Here is a 15,789-nt window from a genome sequence, read left to right as displayed (position 1 = left end):
TAAATAACCGCCGTAAATTCAGCATAATGCCCCTGGTTTAAGGAGCTATGGAGCCACGGCTGAGCCCTCACGCTTTGATCGATCAGGCTGGATGGCGAACGCGAAGGAAGACGCTTGTATACCACAAACCAACCAGAGGCGAACAGGTGCGAAATCGTCTCCATTTGGCGTCCTGGCATCTCCATGATTGGCCTGTATTTAAAGATGCCATGGAGCACTTGCATTCGTTTGATCAATCACGTATCCCCGTTGCCTCGTTTTGCGCTGCCATCCCCTGCACAGCATCGCGAAAACGCATCGAGAGCACACGGGAAGAGCTGCTGGGGGCTGTGGTCTCGCCTATTATTTCGCTTGTTATTATTCATGATGAAGCCGCCAAAGGAGATAGATCCCTGGTCACCCTTTAAGGCTGAAGGGTTCATCCAGCCCTGTCCGGGGGCTGGTATCATCTCGTCTCAGGTTTCGGCTTATATTTGCGAATTAATCCAAGTATCATTTCCTTTGTTTGCTTGACGACTGGCGCTTCCCTGCTGTAAAATACCGGTTGAACTGCCTCTCTTTCCTTTGGTTTCTTTATGCTGGGCGTGTAGATGCGTCTGTCAGAACTGCTTCGTTCTCTCTGCGCAAATGGAACCAAGGCGAGACTCGGAATTCGACCACATATTCTTACATCCCACTGCGAATAGCCGTTACCGTGGAGGAGACTCAATCGCTTTGTCGTCAAGAAACACCGGAGCCTATCGTCGTCTAACCGCCGCCGACGAGTCGTATCTCCATCCGTACGAAGCATTTGGCTCCCCGAAGCCCGCCGGTGCCTCCGCTGCTCCGCCTTATCGGGATGGCTCAGACAGAGGCTTTGGGCTGGGAATTGGCCAGCCGGGTGATGGTAGACAAGTCGGTGGCATGGGAGAGGAGGCCGACTTGGGATACAATCCGGCGCACCATTCGAGGAACTGGAGCCAGTCCTCGCTGGGGGATGCTGGATATACGCCGCCGGACTTCTCCGGGGCATACCACCGCCCGTCGCCCTCTATGAATTCCTCTTTCCAGTCCGATGGATCAGACAACGACACCGTCCGTATCGTCCAGCCGGCAGACGGCCAGGAGTATGGTATTGGTATGTATCTTGACAGGTTTCAACGAACGTGAGAATCTCCTGGCTAACATGAAGCCCCCTTGTTCGTTTTATCAGATCGTCCAAAACGTATCAGCTGTCCGAGTCGTCGACATGTTGTCCAAAAGCGGACCGCATGGCTGTCCATTGCCATATTAGCTCTTGCATTCTATTCCACAGCCTTTTCCGCTCTATACTTTGTCATTGCTTGCTTAAAACCGCACTATGGAAATAGAATTGGGGGCAAGGGGGCGCTGGCACCATCAACAGCCTCGCTTCTAAGTGCTCTGTTCGCAAAGACAATCGAACTGTCCTTTGTCACGGTATTCGTCGCGTTTCTGGGACAAGTGCTCAGTCGAAAGGCCCTGGGTAAGAATGCTGGAGGCATCACGATTGCCGATATGTCGATGCGGAGCTGGGTCATGCAGCCGGGGACCCTGATCACACATTGGGAGAACGTCAAGCATTCGGCCCTTACGCTGCTGGGGATGATTGCCATGACGACGACCTTCGTGGCCATGTTTTATACCACTGCGGCGGAGGCGTTGGTTTCACCGAGACTCACGGCTGGCATCCCTGAGATAAGGGAGCTTACCGGCGAAGTAAACACCAAGTTCGCCAACGCAACATACTTATACGAAAAATGCCAAAGCCCGGTTCCGCTGGATGTAGACCCCCTTTATCGAGGCTCAACTTGCATGCAGATTGCATTTTCTGGACGATCATTCCACAATTACGAGCAATATCTGGCTCACTGGGCATCGAATCTTACTTCCGAACATAGCTTGACGGACATGACATATCGCCCTCCACCAACTGGTACGTGGTATGATAATACGACAGTCAGAGGTAGCTGGATTGAACCATACAACATGACCGACCTTTCTATCCAGTGGGGCCGAATGGTCGTCAATGTCACAGCTGCAATGCCCCACGCCGGTATATTCTCAGCTGCCAGACATCCAAAGAATAGCATCCGTCTGCCGGAGGATCTTGGAGGACAAGGAGGGTTTACTATTGAAGCTGCGGTTCCGTCGCCGATTGTCAACGTAATCTGCGCGGGCATGACAGAGGAGGAGTTGGCTCCCATAGTTTATACCAAATGGCCCCATCCCAACTTTGAATTCAATCCCTCCACCTGGCTCCAGAATCAGACCTCGGATATGCCAAACTACCCAGACTGGCTGAACTTGACAGTGGTCGATGACATCTTCGAATTTGGCGAGAAATTCGGCGAGCGAGGCCAGAGACCGCCTATATTCCCTAAAATACCAGTAGAATACAACACTATCATCAATGTGACTGCAAAATACGGCGCGCATTCGATCTACCTCCTGGGGACATCCCCGCCGGAGGTATACCCACCTCACTTTCTATGTCAGATGAAGGGCGGATTGACTCCTCAATGCCTAACGAAATACGAAGCAGCCTCAAGCGGCGGAGTACTCTATTCCGAATGTGGTGGTGCCGCCCACTCGAAGACTTACGCAGAGATTGCCCCTGACGCTCCCCGGATCATGATCGACAAAGATTGGAGAGACGTTGCAGAAGAATGGGCCAGGTCTATAGCTTTGAATACGGGGTTGTCAGACGGTTATGGGAGCAATGCGCGCCTGCTCGCACAGCTAATCCCCAACTCCGACAGCAAGACAAACATCTCATCGTTGAACACGAACCTCCCATCTGTTGCCGAAGCTCTGGCAGCCATGGCCAGCTCACTCCTACTACTCGGCACCAAAGATGCATCGTTCGATCATCGCAAAACATATGAGGACGCTCGAGCAGCAGCCCAGGGCGGACCTGTCTTTGAACACTTTCGCGCCTCCGTTTGGGCCTCTGACTATGCCTCAGGAGCGAACTCACCAGCATGGCAGAACGTGTTTTATGCCGTCCTCGGCCTTGTCCTGGTGACCAACCTCATCTGCTTGGTATATCTATACCTAGCCTTCCGGGGTGTGCAGTTAACCGATTTCACTGAGCCCCAGAATACACTGGCGCTGGCTCTAAATAGCCCGCCTAGCATCCATGTGAGCGGAGCCTGTGGTGCAGGGCCAGAAGGCAAACAACTTACCCAACGATGGATGATTTCCATGGATGAAAAGGACGAGCACTATTACCTGATTAGTGCAGAAGAAGCAGAGGAAGAGGAGGCTAGACTTCGACAGAGAGGGCCCTACATTAATGACCCACTTGATGATGATGGCAACATAAAGTATGCGGTAAGCCCAAAGGTGTCGGAGTACCGGAGAATTTCACGCGCAAGCAGCTCTATATCATTATTGGGGTGACAACCGGTTATGCATACCTATGCATTTTTACAGCATTGGGTTACATTTAATGTTTCAGTAATTCCGTTCTCATTTCTTCATTTGTTAGCAAAGTTTGCATCAGCGACTTCATATGGTGTATAGGAGGGCGTTGTCTGTAGCCTATGATGGGCTACAACGTGGGTTGCTAGTTTTCTCTAGGCGGGATATTTGTATAAGGTCTATTAATGATAATGAAGATAATATTTGTCTCTGCCAACAGCGGCTGCCTTATTGTGCTACGAAAAACGGGGATGGGGGTAAGTGTTGCGCGAATGAACATTAAACAAAATGGAAAATGCTTATCTGAATGATCGGGCGGCTATTAAACTAATGTATTTAAAGCTTTACTCTAGAATATTATTCCAATATATAAAGGCAGAGATAAATGTGAATGAAATACATGAACGAGGCTTTACATCTGCGGCATAAAATTTAGATTGAACAGTTCTGAAGGCCAGCCTTCGTACATCATTCAACCACTGTTCTTCTTTAATGAAAGCAGCGTGGTGAAATTGAAGTTTGTCTTCCCACTATCTTCGACACGGGCTCGTTTCTCACCCTCGGCAATACGCGTATGCCTATCACTTGGCTGTGTAGAGCGGTTCTGATATTGGGACATTGGATTTTTGGGCTGCAGCGAAGGCTTTGGCTGACGGGATGCTGTGGCTCTGGCTCCTGCAGGAGTCATTGGATGATTGGTACGATGCCTAAACGTAGGCGTCATAGGGGACTTTATAGACTCGGCGACCTTTCGGACTGAGTATCGCATTGTTTCTCTCATGGTCCATTGTCTTCGCTTTGCTTGGTAGAATAAAACACCGGTGGTTACTAGAAAAATTATGGTGTGCTTAGTGAATTGGACAAAACGAGTAGTACGCATTTACTCATGATAAGTAGGGGCAGACTTACTTCCAATTATAACGACAATCAAGACCACAATTATTATCGCTATCTGGGCGCCCCGTGGCAGTTTGATGGATCCGCCCTCCGCCCCAGATGAGCCTGTTGATTGCCCTGAGCCGCCTGAGTCTCCGAGGCTGCCGGGAACGACGCCCTCGTAGTCTTCCGGTTCGGCGTATGGTGCAGGAATGGCCGTGGTACGCTGTGACAGCGACAATAATAGCAGCGGTAAAAGATTGAGGCGGAAGAGGCAAGAAGCCATCATTGTTGTGTTAGGCGGCTTCGTGCGTTTCCCGCCTCGCCAACAATGGTATAATATTGGCAGTTCAAATGCAAGAGCAGGTTATAGATCCCAGGTAAGGACAGTATCTAACAGAACTCTTGCTTGAATTGTTGAACAAGGGTATATAACTTTAAAGGACGACAACGATTGAGAAATCCAGAGAATCGGGAGAGGGGCGACCATCGTCGCTATATAGGAGGAATACGCAACGCGGCCCCGCGCTGTCTATCATGCAAAGAGGCGTAGAGCATCCTGTCCATGTCCACAGCGAGTGGCTCCCTGTAAGCCAACGGCCTGGTGGTCCTGTCGAATAAATGCAGAGGATGGCCCATCTCCCGTTTTAGCACTCTGGTTAAGCGCCCAGGAACCTGCGCAGCGCAGGCCTGTGAGCCAATCACTGCCTCGAAACGAGATATCTTCACAGCCTCCATCCACCCTGTCACAGCTTCGTCACATCAGATAGGCTGGTGCCAAGTGTGATGCAAAGAAACCCAAGGCAGGCCGATGCAAGGGCGGCTCAAGGCACGGCGACTGCATGGCCGTCACATCCTCGTTTTCGCTGCGACGACGGGGATGCCATGCTGCCATGCTCGCCTCTGATGCCAGGTACGGAGTACAGGATATGCCTGTCCTCGTCGCTCGGAGAAAGGACCGTGAAGAATCGCGTCCTGGCCCGCGGTGAAGCCTATAAACAGTTAGCTAATACCCTGTCTCATGGGAGGAATGAACCTAGGCGTCAAAGACAAAGCAGATGAAACTGCGTCGAGGACCGGCGCGAGATCAAACCCGGCGTGTTTAAGCTCTAATATTAGAACATTAACTGTTGATTTTGGCGTGGTGGATGTTGTCTGTCGGGAATGTCCGAAAGAGGAAACCCTGACACTTTTATCTTCTACTCTTCATCCTCTACTCTTCATCTTCTACCATTTTATATTCTACCATCCTCATATTCTACCATCGCTTGCTATTACTATTATCTTCGCGTGTGGTGTCTGCCTCATCCACTGAACTCCTGGGAACCTACACTTCCTTACTATTAGCTCAACACTCCTGATATTCAGGCCTATTCTCTCCCCTAAGGACAAGGATACCTCACATTTATCCTATAGCTAATGGAGCTACCTCGGAATCTTTACACTACCAGTCTCTACGGAGTAGGTAGTTTTGCTATTATATGAACGCTTGCGCAGTTGCAACTCCTATGTCAACTCTGCCACTTCTCCTACTTCCTCTCCTTTTCTACTCCTTCTCTTTGGACTTTGTTTATACAAGTAAACAAATAAACATGTTATATCTCAATCTGGAAGGCATCAAATTGGTGCATATATACCCGCCAGTCCCCATTCTTTTTCTTCTCTTTTCTCTTTTCTCTCTCGCGGGTCATATACTGCATTCGCTATACTATATATTTTAATATGCCTCGTCTCTCGCTCGTTCATTTGTTTTTAGTCTCCATCCCCCCCTTCGTGATGTCGTCAGAGTTGGACCCCCCCATGCTCGAACTCGCCGTGAGGAGAGGTACCTCGAAGTCCTGGGAGGACTGGACGGGGTACCTCCTCTTCCCGGTTATAGTGGGGGTCGTTCTTTTAGAACTTCCTCCGCTATACAGGTGGATACGAAGACTGCTGCCAAAGGGTTGGGGGCGGAAGGATGTCGAAGATCCGGACGAGGTACGTGACACCATCAAAAGCAATACTGATAAGCTTGTCAAAGTCACCGGGTCCTTGAAAAAGAAGCCGGTGGTAACTCTAGCGAACTTTCTAGCTGCATGGCCAATGTTCATGGAGGACGTACGATCGGCGTTCTGCATTTGGGCGTTCTGCATTTTATCGTCTATTACCATGTATATGTTATTGATGTATTTTAGAACCCGGTTCAAGGCTCACATCTCTACGTGGTGATCGGGACGAGTAGTCGATGGCTAAACGCATGTTTTTGGCCGTCGATGAAACTAAGATGGGCTATCATGTATAATAACGGCAAACTGGCCAATTGATAAAAAAGTACTGGCTTACACTCATATGCATTGGCCGTAGACTCTACTAGCTAAGGGATGCATTACGATGTTAAGGGCTTACCCTGCGAAGCATGCTCCATAATAACAATAAAAAAATACATTCAACTTCCAAGTCATGAGGCTGCGGGCTTTAAAAGATAATCCTAAATATAAAAATGGTAATAAAACATGATATCTCTAATATAAACAGAAACAGGGGAATAACGAACGCAAAAGTGACAGTCGCTTGTTCATAAAATACAGCTTAATAACTCCTGCCCTTTCACAGCAGTGGCAATATGCCATGGGGTGGCATGAGTTCCCTGGGAATGTATCATTCCTCTCGTTCTAGCTAACGAAGCCATGTCTCGGTATATACTTAACAAATCCTTCAGAAGGATGTTATGGGGAATTCGACTTTGAGAATATATTAGATTAGCCCTTAAGGAGGCTAGCCAGTCTGTGTCACTGGTGCCACAACGACGGATAAGGTATCCGTTTGCGAGTGCAGGTTTGTAGGTGGTAAATGATTGGGAGTTGTTTAAACGGTGGGATAGCACCAGGGCCCAGGCCTCGTCGGATTTGTCGATTAGGACTGTCTCCGCGTTGGTGTCCACGGGGATCTGAGTTTGCTGGGACTGGGATAGAGATTGAGGTTGGCTTGGCTCTGAGGATGAAGATGGGGTATGAGCGGTGAAGGTAGAAATTTGGGGTGGCGTGGGCGCATTAGTAGATGGGTCGGGTGAAGATATGTTCGGTTTCGGAGTCGATACTGGAGTTGAGGCGTTGCCAGATTGATAGAGCGTATTTAGCTGTGGCGGGGGAGGAGGTATCTTCAAGCGCAGACTCGGTCTCGTGTTTATAGTAAGTAGGATTAGTTCTATCTGGCTGGGATGGTGCTGGTTATGCTGTGCTGCAAGGCTTGCCCAGGCTACATAGAGCGGTCAGCAAGGCCATTATACTGCGGTAAGAGCCATTACGAATCGCAGGGAGGTTTCATACCTGCTACTTCTTCTGCATCCATGGGTTCATCCTTTACAATAATAACACGCCAACGACCGCGAGATAGACCTGTCATATCTGCCGTGGTCTGCCAGATATCTTCTCTTACTTCAGACATTGATCTAAAAGTGCGGGAATTATTGTCGCGTAGCGAGTATGATAGGGTTAATTGACGTTGGCCTAAATTATCAGTCCACGCCGCAGTAACCCAGCGCTGGTCATAGCTCATAGAATATGCGAGATGATATGGTTGTCCTGCATCCATGGGGGAGCCCTCATCCGCGGTCAACTTAAATGGGATCATCTTCGGAATCGGCGCTGCTAGGGTAAATGCTGGGGCACATCCAAACATGTCTGAGACCGGTTCACGTGGAGGACAGCGAGAGTAGACCTCTAATGCTAGACGGAGATAGTCGGTTTGTGTTGGTATAACCAATGACCCACCGACTGCGATGAAGTCGGATGGGATTATCTGCAATACTAGTTCATTAAGGTGACGGGGCGTACGCTTGTCGGCCTCCTCGATGTACTTATGAAAGAGGCGTAAGAAAGCCACGCAAATATCGACAGTGGCTGCACCAATCTTAAAAGGATTCACAATGTAAACAACAATACTCTTGTTGCTCATGGTTAAATTCGACAGCGCGGTTCCTACTCTAATTGTCAGATCTGATAAATTCTTCAGCGGATATGGCCGCTACATACCTAAATTTTCGCACACATGTTGCAGTTTTCGCATAATCGAAGGGTAGTCCAGTTTATCCTTGCTAAGGGACCAGGGAACCAATCCCTTTGTGCTTCCAGGGCGGGAGCATGAACCAAGGTTGGCACTCGAGTATGTCAGCCCTAATCTATCTAGAAACGCATTGGCATCTTCTTGCATAGAGATCGGGTGTAAACAATATGAGATAATATCTTTCTTCCCTTTCAGGGGCTCAAGACCAAATGTTTCCCAGAAGTGAATTGCAGTAGGCAAAACTTCAAGGGAGCAATTTCCACGCCTTATATGCATATGAGGAGACCTAAGGTTAATTATAGAGCCGCTGGTTGTATCCTTCCTTTGCTGATTGGAACTCCCCTCGCCTATGGATGCGTAGCATTTGAGACCAGACCTACGAGATTGGCCCATGGTGTCAATGTCGTCGATTAAAGAATGCCAAATGTCTCTCTCGTCATCCTTCTCGGAGGTTAACTCCGTTTTATGCTCCAAACTGGATTGAGTAACCTGATCAACCAACAGTTGTGCTACGTGAATAATGTCATCGCGGCCACATAGAACCGAAGAGAAGGAGGATTTGAGCGCTTTAAAGTGGCCGGCGAATGACCAATCGGCGGTAGGGTGAATAAGCCCTGATAATAACACGCCCTCCTCTGGGTCAGAGTGCATTGTATAGCGCTTTCCAACGTTGAATCCTGGGCTTGGGAGGGAAGAGTTAACCGAAAATAGGTCATCTAAATCCGGTCGTCTTAACTTATTATCAGTGGGATCTAGATGGTGGCGCTTATTAAATTCAGCCTGAAGATGGTTGTCTCCGTAAATTGAACTCCTTGACGAATTAGAAGTTGAGCCTCGTTCACTGTCCGGGCTACCATTACGGCAGTTCTCGTTATAAGGGTACGATATCCCTCCTACTTGACCACTGGATGGGACTAGTTCACCAATAACCGGAATCTTCGTTTTATGCGAAGCAGTGGCTTCGTCAACATTTTTCGTATCAGGAAAGAACCAGAACCTGCCGTCAACCCCATATTTCTTGTCGGAAAAGTCAAGCCCACGTTGGAAAGGTACTGGATCATAACGACTCCTATGCTGCATCAATTGAGTCTCTTCTTCTGTGGGGCCCTTATGAATGGAGGGACCTCCACTGGCGAGTCTTTCTGCGCCCTCGAGTTTGCCTGGGAATAGAATTTGTTTTATTCTTGCTGGGCTGAGTGGCGGACTCATGGGACGTTCTGCAATCTTTTCCGAGTCCGTCTTAACTTCTCTGGATGGGCTAGTTGTAGTCTCTGCACATGCTTTATCCGGGCCACCCTTTAAGGCATCGTCGTTTTTTGGAGTCTCAATCTCATGGTGTTCGGTTACTTCAACGGGCTCAACTGAGCCAAGTTGCTCGCTCATTTCTAGATCCGCCTTTGGCTCCTTTGCGCTATGCTCTTCCATAATAATATCATGGATTGTATTTCCAGAATCAATATCCAGGTTCGAGTCGGAGAGACCAGGTTCGTCGAAAAAGCTGAAATCTGCTTCAGTAATCCCTTTGTCGTCAAAATTATCACCCATCTCTTCAAACAAATCATCATCACCCGCAGTGTCATACATCGCAACCCCCGCGCCAAACCCAGGAGACGTTGCCTCTAACAACAGGTCCGCTGCGTTAGGCTCAGACTCCTGTCTTGACACCCGAGACAAGTCCAGAGGATACTCGCCACCAACCCCAATGTTCTCAGGTGGAGGATGCCAAAAGGCTAAAGCCCCTCCTGGAGGGGTTGGATACACCGTGGCTGGTTGGAAATCGGGGTATGCCAATGCCCTGGCCATGCTCTCTGCTGTGTTTGAAATGTCCACGCCACTAGGCGATGCTGAGAGCCCAATTTGAAGATCCAGCTCGGTGTTACGAGCCTCGTCCGGCATGATATTCCTCCTTAAAACCTCATCCCTAGGAACAGAGCCGCTTAGCCATTGATGTGCGTAATGAAGAGGGCCAAGGCTATCACGACACAAAGCCTCGGATCCTTGAACCGGAGAGCTCATAGCTAAGTGTGCTCTTTTGAAACATAGCTCAGCAGGCCAGTAAATTCTTCGGATACTAGTGGCTTTGGTGAGGCCCAGATGCTGAGGACTAGCTGCCACTTCAACCTGGATCCATCTCATACCATCAGATAATTCGATGGGTATCCCGAGTCTCTCAATCCAGGAGCAAATAGCCAGTTTCCATGCATTGTGACCCTCGTCAGGCAGTCCGTTTTTTGCACCATACGTGCTGTTATTGGTGATATACGAGTTACCGGACTCGAGTGCATATTCGTTGCCTCCTATACCGATATATCTAGCTATTAATCCCGTGGGAGCAAGCCATATATCATCGTGTAGTCGTAGCTCATCCGTGTTGTCTACCGCTGAATTCACTGAAAGTTGGCTAAGCCCCGCATGGAACTCGGGCTGAAGTGACACAACCACCTTGCCGCTCTGTGATGTTTCAATATCTAATGTCGAAATTATGGATCGTGATTTCTTTCCAAGGCACATCTCAGTATCGGTGACAGTGAAAAATGTTCGTTTTCCAAGGGGTATCGCCTGGTGATGTTTAGCCAAATGAAGTGAAATGGACCATGCTATCGAGTTAATAAACGACGTATATAAAGTGGAATGCGTTAGCTCTAAGCGTTGTGATGAGTTCAGACTGTTGTTGCTTGTTCGTCCCTCAATTTGCGTTGAACTCAAAATGCTACCTGAAGGGTCGGACAATAATCTTTGAGAAAGTTCGGCAAGAGAGACTGTTCCTCGGAAATATTCTGTATATGTGGATGAGTAGGCTTATCAGTGATATCTTGGTCGAGGTGACTTACCTTGTATCGGTACTTGACCAACTGTGAGTTCGCCAGGACTGCTGCCCTCCTGGCATGAAGGACAGGATTTCAATTGTGAAAACTCAGAATCAATAGAAAATACCCAAAGACAAGCTCCATCAGAAGATGGACTTGTAAGGCATCCTAAATCCCGTAGTGCGAGTGCACATAATTCGACCTTCTTCAAAACTTGGGGTACGGGGTGCCCCTCGTTCACTAGGCCATCTGCATTGGAGTTAATGCAATACACCCTCCAGTAAAAGATCGAAAAGTCATCCTACTCAACTATTAGCTCTGACTGAAATACAGCGCAGGTTGATATCAGACATACAAAGACCCGAAAATTGGTTTCCGCCCCTGTTGGAAACTCCATAATTGCATAAGATTTCTTCGCGGAGATGACTTTTCGCCATTGAGGAAAGGCTGATAGGAGAACTATATGCGCAAAAACCAAGATGCATCATCTCTAAGGACAAGTCCCCGCAATTGTATGTCGATTTGCCTGACTGGACCCTTCCTTGGGCATCAGCGAACGGGACTAGTTACTGCATCCTATCACTCTTCCGGGGAACGGAATTTATGTAAAGACCAAAGCGAATCTAATGAAATAAAAACACCCAATGCGCTCAGAGAGTGTAGGACAAAACAAGCCTCGACGACGAAGAGCTGTATATATATCACTTTGCCCTTCTTCGTCTTCTCGTCGCGCTTTCGTTTGATGAGATGCACTTAAGGTTGGCTTGGCATGGCGCAGGGATTATGTAAGACATAAGTGTGCACGTGACATAGCTTTAAGGTTTATGTGATAAAAATAATATTTTTAAAGATTTTTTGATAGCACGGTCAAGCATGCGAACGGGAGCGAGCAGCGCTTGAACTCGCAGGCCGTAAACATGAAGCTTTCTAATCACTCAACTGTCCCGGTATATACGATCTCCGGCTCCTCGACTGCTCGACCTCTCCCAGAATGGCTTGCCCGGAGACGAAAACGGAGTTTGAAAGCAGATGCGGAATATTCAAACAGGGTGGAACTGCTTCAAGATTTCGAGTTTGAAGAAGCAAGTCAATGTATTCGGGTCAGTGATGACGGTCAATGGGTGATGAGCACAGGTGGGTTTTGCGCAGACCCTTGAATTTTCGCACTGCCGGTATAACTAACAGAAAAAAATAAAAAAATTTAGGTACCTACAAGCCGCAAATGCATGTACATTATCTCCCACATTTGTCACTCTCATTTGCCCGACACACAATATCCTTGAATACAACATTTTTGCTCTTGTCATCAGATTATTCAAAATCGCTACATCTACAATCAGATCGCTCCCTGGAATTTCATACTCCCTCCGGGCGCCACTACACGACACGTCTACCGCGATATGGCAGGGATTTAGTGTACGATAAGCAGTCGGCAGAAGCTCTCGTACCTGCTGTTGGGGTCAACGAAAATGGGATGGGAGAGGTTTTTCGCCTGAACCTAGAACAGGGGAGATATATGCGTGGTTATGAAGTTGAGGTTGGGGGCGATGATTTCACTTCGCTCGGCGGAGGTGCTCTCCAGGGAGGTATAAATACAGGGAGTGTTAATACCGGGGCTGTGGCCGAAGACAGCCATAACTTACTCGCCTTTGGGACATCTATTGGAACCGTTGAGCTCTGGGACCCTCGCGCCAAAGCAAGGGCCGCTGTGCTCCCGCCCCCTACAAACTCACAACACACTGAAGGTAAATCTGAAATTACCGCCCTGGAATTCAACAGGTCCGGGCTTAGTCTTGCAACTGGATCATCCACGGGTCTCATTCATCTGTATGATCTTCGATCGCCCATCCCTTTGCTTGAAAAAGACCAAGGCTACGGATACCCGATTCATACATTAACTTTCCTTACCTCGTCTATTTCCACACGCGAACAGACAAGCGATCCAAAAATTATGTCAGCTGACAAGCGTATTATTAAAATATGGGATGAACGGGACGGTGCCCCATGGACATCTGTGGAGCCAGCTGTTGATATCAACAGTGTGGCCTGGTGCAAAGACAGTGGCATGATACTAACAGCCAATGAAGGACGACAGCAACATTCCTTCTTCATTCCCCAGCTAGGACCCGCACCCAAGTGGTGCGCATTTTTGGATAACCTTGTTGAAGAAATGGCAGATGATCCCAATGATCCTCATGCATTCGCTACCGGCCAGTCAGGTTCTGTTTACGACAACTATAAGTTCCTCACTGTTCCTCAGTTGCGCACTCTCAACCTTGACCATCTTATTGGAACTACTACGCTTCTACGCCCCTACATGCACGGTTATTTTGTTGCGCAGCGCTTGTATGAAGAGGCACGGTTAATCGCCAATCCATTTATATGGGAAGAGGAACGGGACAAAAAGATTAAGGAGAAGATTGACAAAGAGAGAGAGAGCCGTGTTCGTGGAAAGAAGAAGGTGGCAGCGAAGGTTAACAGGAGACTTGCTGAAAGATTGCTTGAGAAAGAAGAGAAGAGAGATCGACTTCAAGCGCAAAAAGTGTTGGCACAAGGAGGTGATGAGGCTACTGACAAAGAGGATAAGGATACCAGCATGGCTGAACCCAGCACTGGCGGTCTTCTTGGCGATTCACGTTTCAGCAAATTGTTTGACGATCAAGACTTCACCATTGATGAAAACTCGAGAGAGTATCTCCTCGTGCATTCAGGTAAAGCTCCAGCAGCAACTTCCAGGCCAGAAAGGGGCTTGACCGCGGTTGAAGAGGAGGCTATCGACGAAGTACCAGGGTCAAGTTCAGATGAGGGGTCTTCAGAAGATGATGCCCCGCGAGCAGTGAGAGAACCGTCATCGAAACAGATATCTACGTCATCATATAGGCGGAGTAAACCAAAACAGCCTCAGATGCAGGTTACCTCATCTTCCAAAGTTTCGCGAACTCACGATCGTTCATTTGAGTCTAGAATCCGCAAGCATCAGACTAAGGAACGGCCTTCAGTCGGTCGGTCAGGGGGGGAGAAATCAGTCACTTTCGCTCCCCAGTCGAAGCCTAAGCCCAGACCGACAACAGACAACGTCGATCGGGGAAGCTACCGAAAGAAAGATCGCAGGAGTGCCTCTGGTAATACATTCAGAAATATGTAATGCTGGCCATATCCGCGTTCCATCCACGCGAGGAATAGTCTGTTAAAAGTGGATGACAGCACTGAAATTTTGTCAACCAGGCTCATTTTTCAAAACAAATGACCCCTGCGGAAGCCTGGTTCTAGATCACCAGCCGATCCTGCGATTGGTAAATGCTATGGAGGCAACGTTCTTCAAACTCTAGCCGATGTGGCTGCGCTTTATTCAGAAGCGCACTTCAGATAGGCCTTCTCCTTGTTGTCTAGCGATAAAAACCAAGCAACAAGGTTTGATATGAATGCAGGTTAACGGGTTGCATTTACACTAAAGGCTCCTGGCCCGAGCCTTGATACCCGATGTCGATAGCGATGCAGGGAGGTAGGTACAGTGGCGCAGGAGTAGGAGAAGCAATCATTTCAACCGCAAAGCTAGGCGGCGAGCTCTGTGCAGGCGGCTTGATAGCGTAAGTACATACCTTACGCTCCGCGTAACTTGTACATATTTAACACCAATGAGCCTTAGCATGAGAGTTAATGTTGGAGTGAGATGAATATAAAAAACGGAGTAAATCCCTTCAATCTAATGGTATCTACGGGCTAATCGCTAATCTAAGAATACCCGTACCCAGCCTTAGCGACGAGCTCGTTGACTTTCTCCAGGCTAGCACCAGTTCCCTTCTCATACCTTTCCCAGAAGTTGCTCGTGTCATTCACCCTTGGGTATGGGACATCAGGCACAGGCACTTCCAAAAACTTGCAAAGCGGTTCCCATCCATCTTTGGCCTCAAATTCGAGCAAATTATCAGCCGGCACTAAATCACGAACCATCTGGTAGTGTTTCACCCAGACATCCTTTCCGTTTTTGTGGAAGTCGTCTCCGAACATATGCTCCCAGATCTTGCCCAGCATTTTGAAACGTGGCTCATCAACACCCATCGCCTTGCTAGCTATATAGGCCTTGTATACGGTATCAAGAACAGAGCTAGATGACAAAAATAGCATGTTAGATGTGAAAGTTAGGATATTATTGGGCGTGGGAGGGCTGTATAAACATACTTATACCATTTCTCCATGTCCCTCTTGTTCAACACCACCTTGGCCTCTGGATAAGCTGCCACAAGCTCGGGAACAAACGCACACCCAGGAGCATCAGTTGTAGCCTATAGCTAATTAGTTTTAACCGTCTAAATAATTGGGGGTATGCATGAAATCCTTCTGCATCGTTATATCATTTTCGGTAGCATACCTGGCAATGGCCGAGTAGAGCATCCCAATCTTTCTTCTCAAATGTACCGATACCTTCATATTTCGCAAGAAGAGCATCAAGCCAAATGTCACAGTCACTCTTGTTTTCTGTGGCACAAGACACCATATGGTATGTATCTTCAAAGCCAAGCATTTTCAGAGCAGTTCGAAGGGCTGGTATGGCATGCAAATTAGCACAACCCCCGAAAGCAAGCATTTAACTGTCAGAGCCAACGTACAAAGAGTGCCAGTCCGGGGCATTCCTGCACATATC

General features: G+C 48.3%; 4 protein-coding genes across 4 annotated transcripts; 2 read left to right on the top strand and 2 right to left on the bottom strand.

Annotated features, from left to right (window-relative positions):
• Positions 1-627: 627 nt before the first annotated feature.
• Positions 628-4,134, top strand: GIQ15_01849 (uncharacterized protein; the record flags this gene model as incomplete). The annotated part of the gene is made up of 4 exons (XM_033549266.1): positions 628-1,117; positions 1,193-3,333; positions 3,621-3,680; positions 4,021-4,134. 4 exons carry the CDS (start codon positions 628-630, stop codon positions 4,132-4,134), a joined length of 2,805 nt encoding a protein of 934 aa, XP_033410217.1.
• Positions 4,135-6,993: 2,859 nt separating this feature from the next.
• GIQ15_01848 (uncharacterized protein) lies at positions 6,994-11,291 on the bottom strand (the record flags this gene model as incomplete). The annotated part of the gene is made up of 6 exons (XM_033549265.1): positions 6,994-7,019; positions 7,087-7,533; positions 7,605-8,255; positions 8,310-10,899; positions 11,172-11,220; positions 11,275-11,291. 6 exons carry the CDS (start codon positions 11,289-11,291, stop codon positions 6,994-6,996), a joined length of 3,780 nt encoding a protein of 1,259 aa, XP_033410216.1.
• A 773-nt stretch (positions 11,292-12,064) lies between these two features.
• GIQ15_01847 (WD repeat protein) lies at positions 12,065-14,292 on the top strand (the record flags this gene model as incomplete). The annotated part of the gene is made up of 2 exons (XM_033549264.1): positions 12,065-12,281; positions 12,488-14,292. The coding sequence occupies 2 exons, from the start codon at positions 12,065-12,067 to the stop codon at positions 14,290-14,292; spliced, it is 2,022 nt and encodes a 673-aa protein (XP_033410215.1).
• Positions 14,293-14,590: 298 nt separating this feature from the next.
• Positions 14,591-15,669, bottom strand: GIQ15_01846 (uncharacterized protein; the record flags this gene model as incomplete). The annotated part of the gene is made up of 4 exons (XM_033549263.1): positions 14,591-14,762; positions 14,896-15,252; positions 15,327-15,430; positions 15,517-15,669. The coding sequence occupies 4 exons, from the start codon at positions 15,667-15,669 to the stop codon at positions 14,591-14,593; spliced, it is 786 nt and encodes a 261-aa protein (XP_033410214.1).
• Positions 15,670-15,789: the final 120 nt, after the last annotated feature.

This window comes from Arthroderma uncinatum (assembly GCF_011692745.1).
Source record: "Arthroderma uncinatum strain CBS 119779 chromosome Unknown scaffold1, whole genome shotgun sequence".
Lineage (NCBI taxonomy): Eukaryota > Fungi > Ascomycota > Eurotiomycetes > Onygenales > Arthrodermataceae > Arthroderma > Arthroderma uncinatum.
This window is presented reverse-complemented; position numbering and strand designations above follow the sequence as displayed.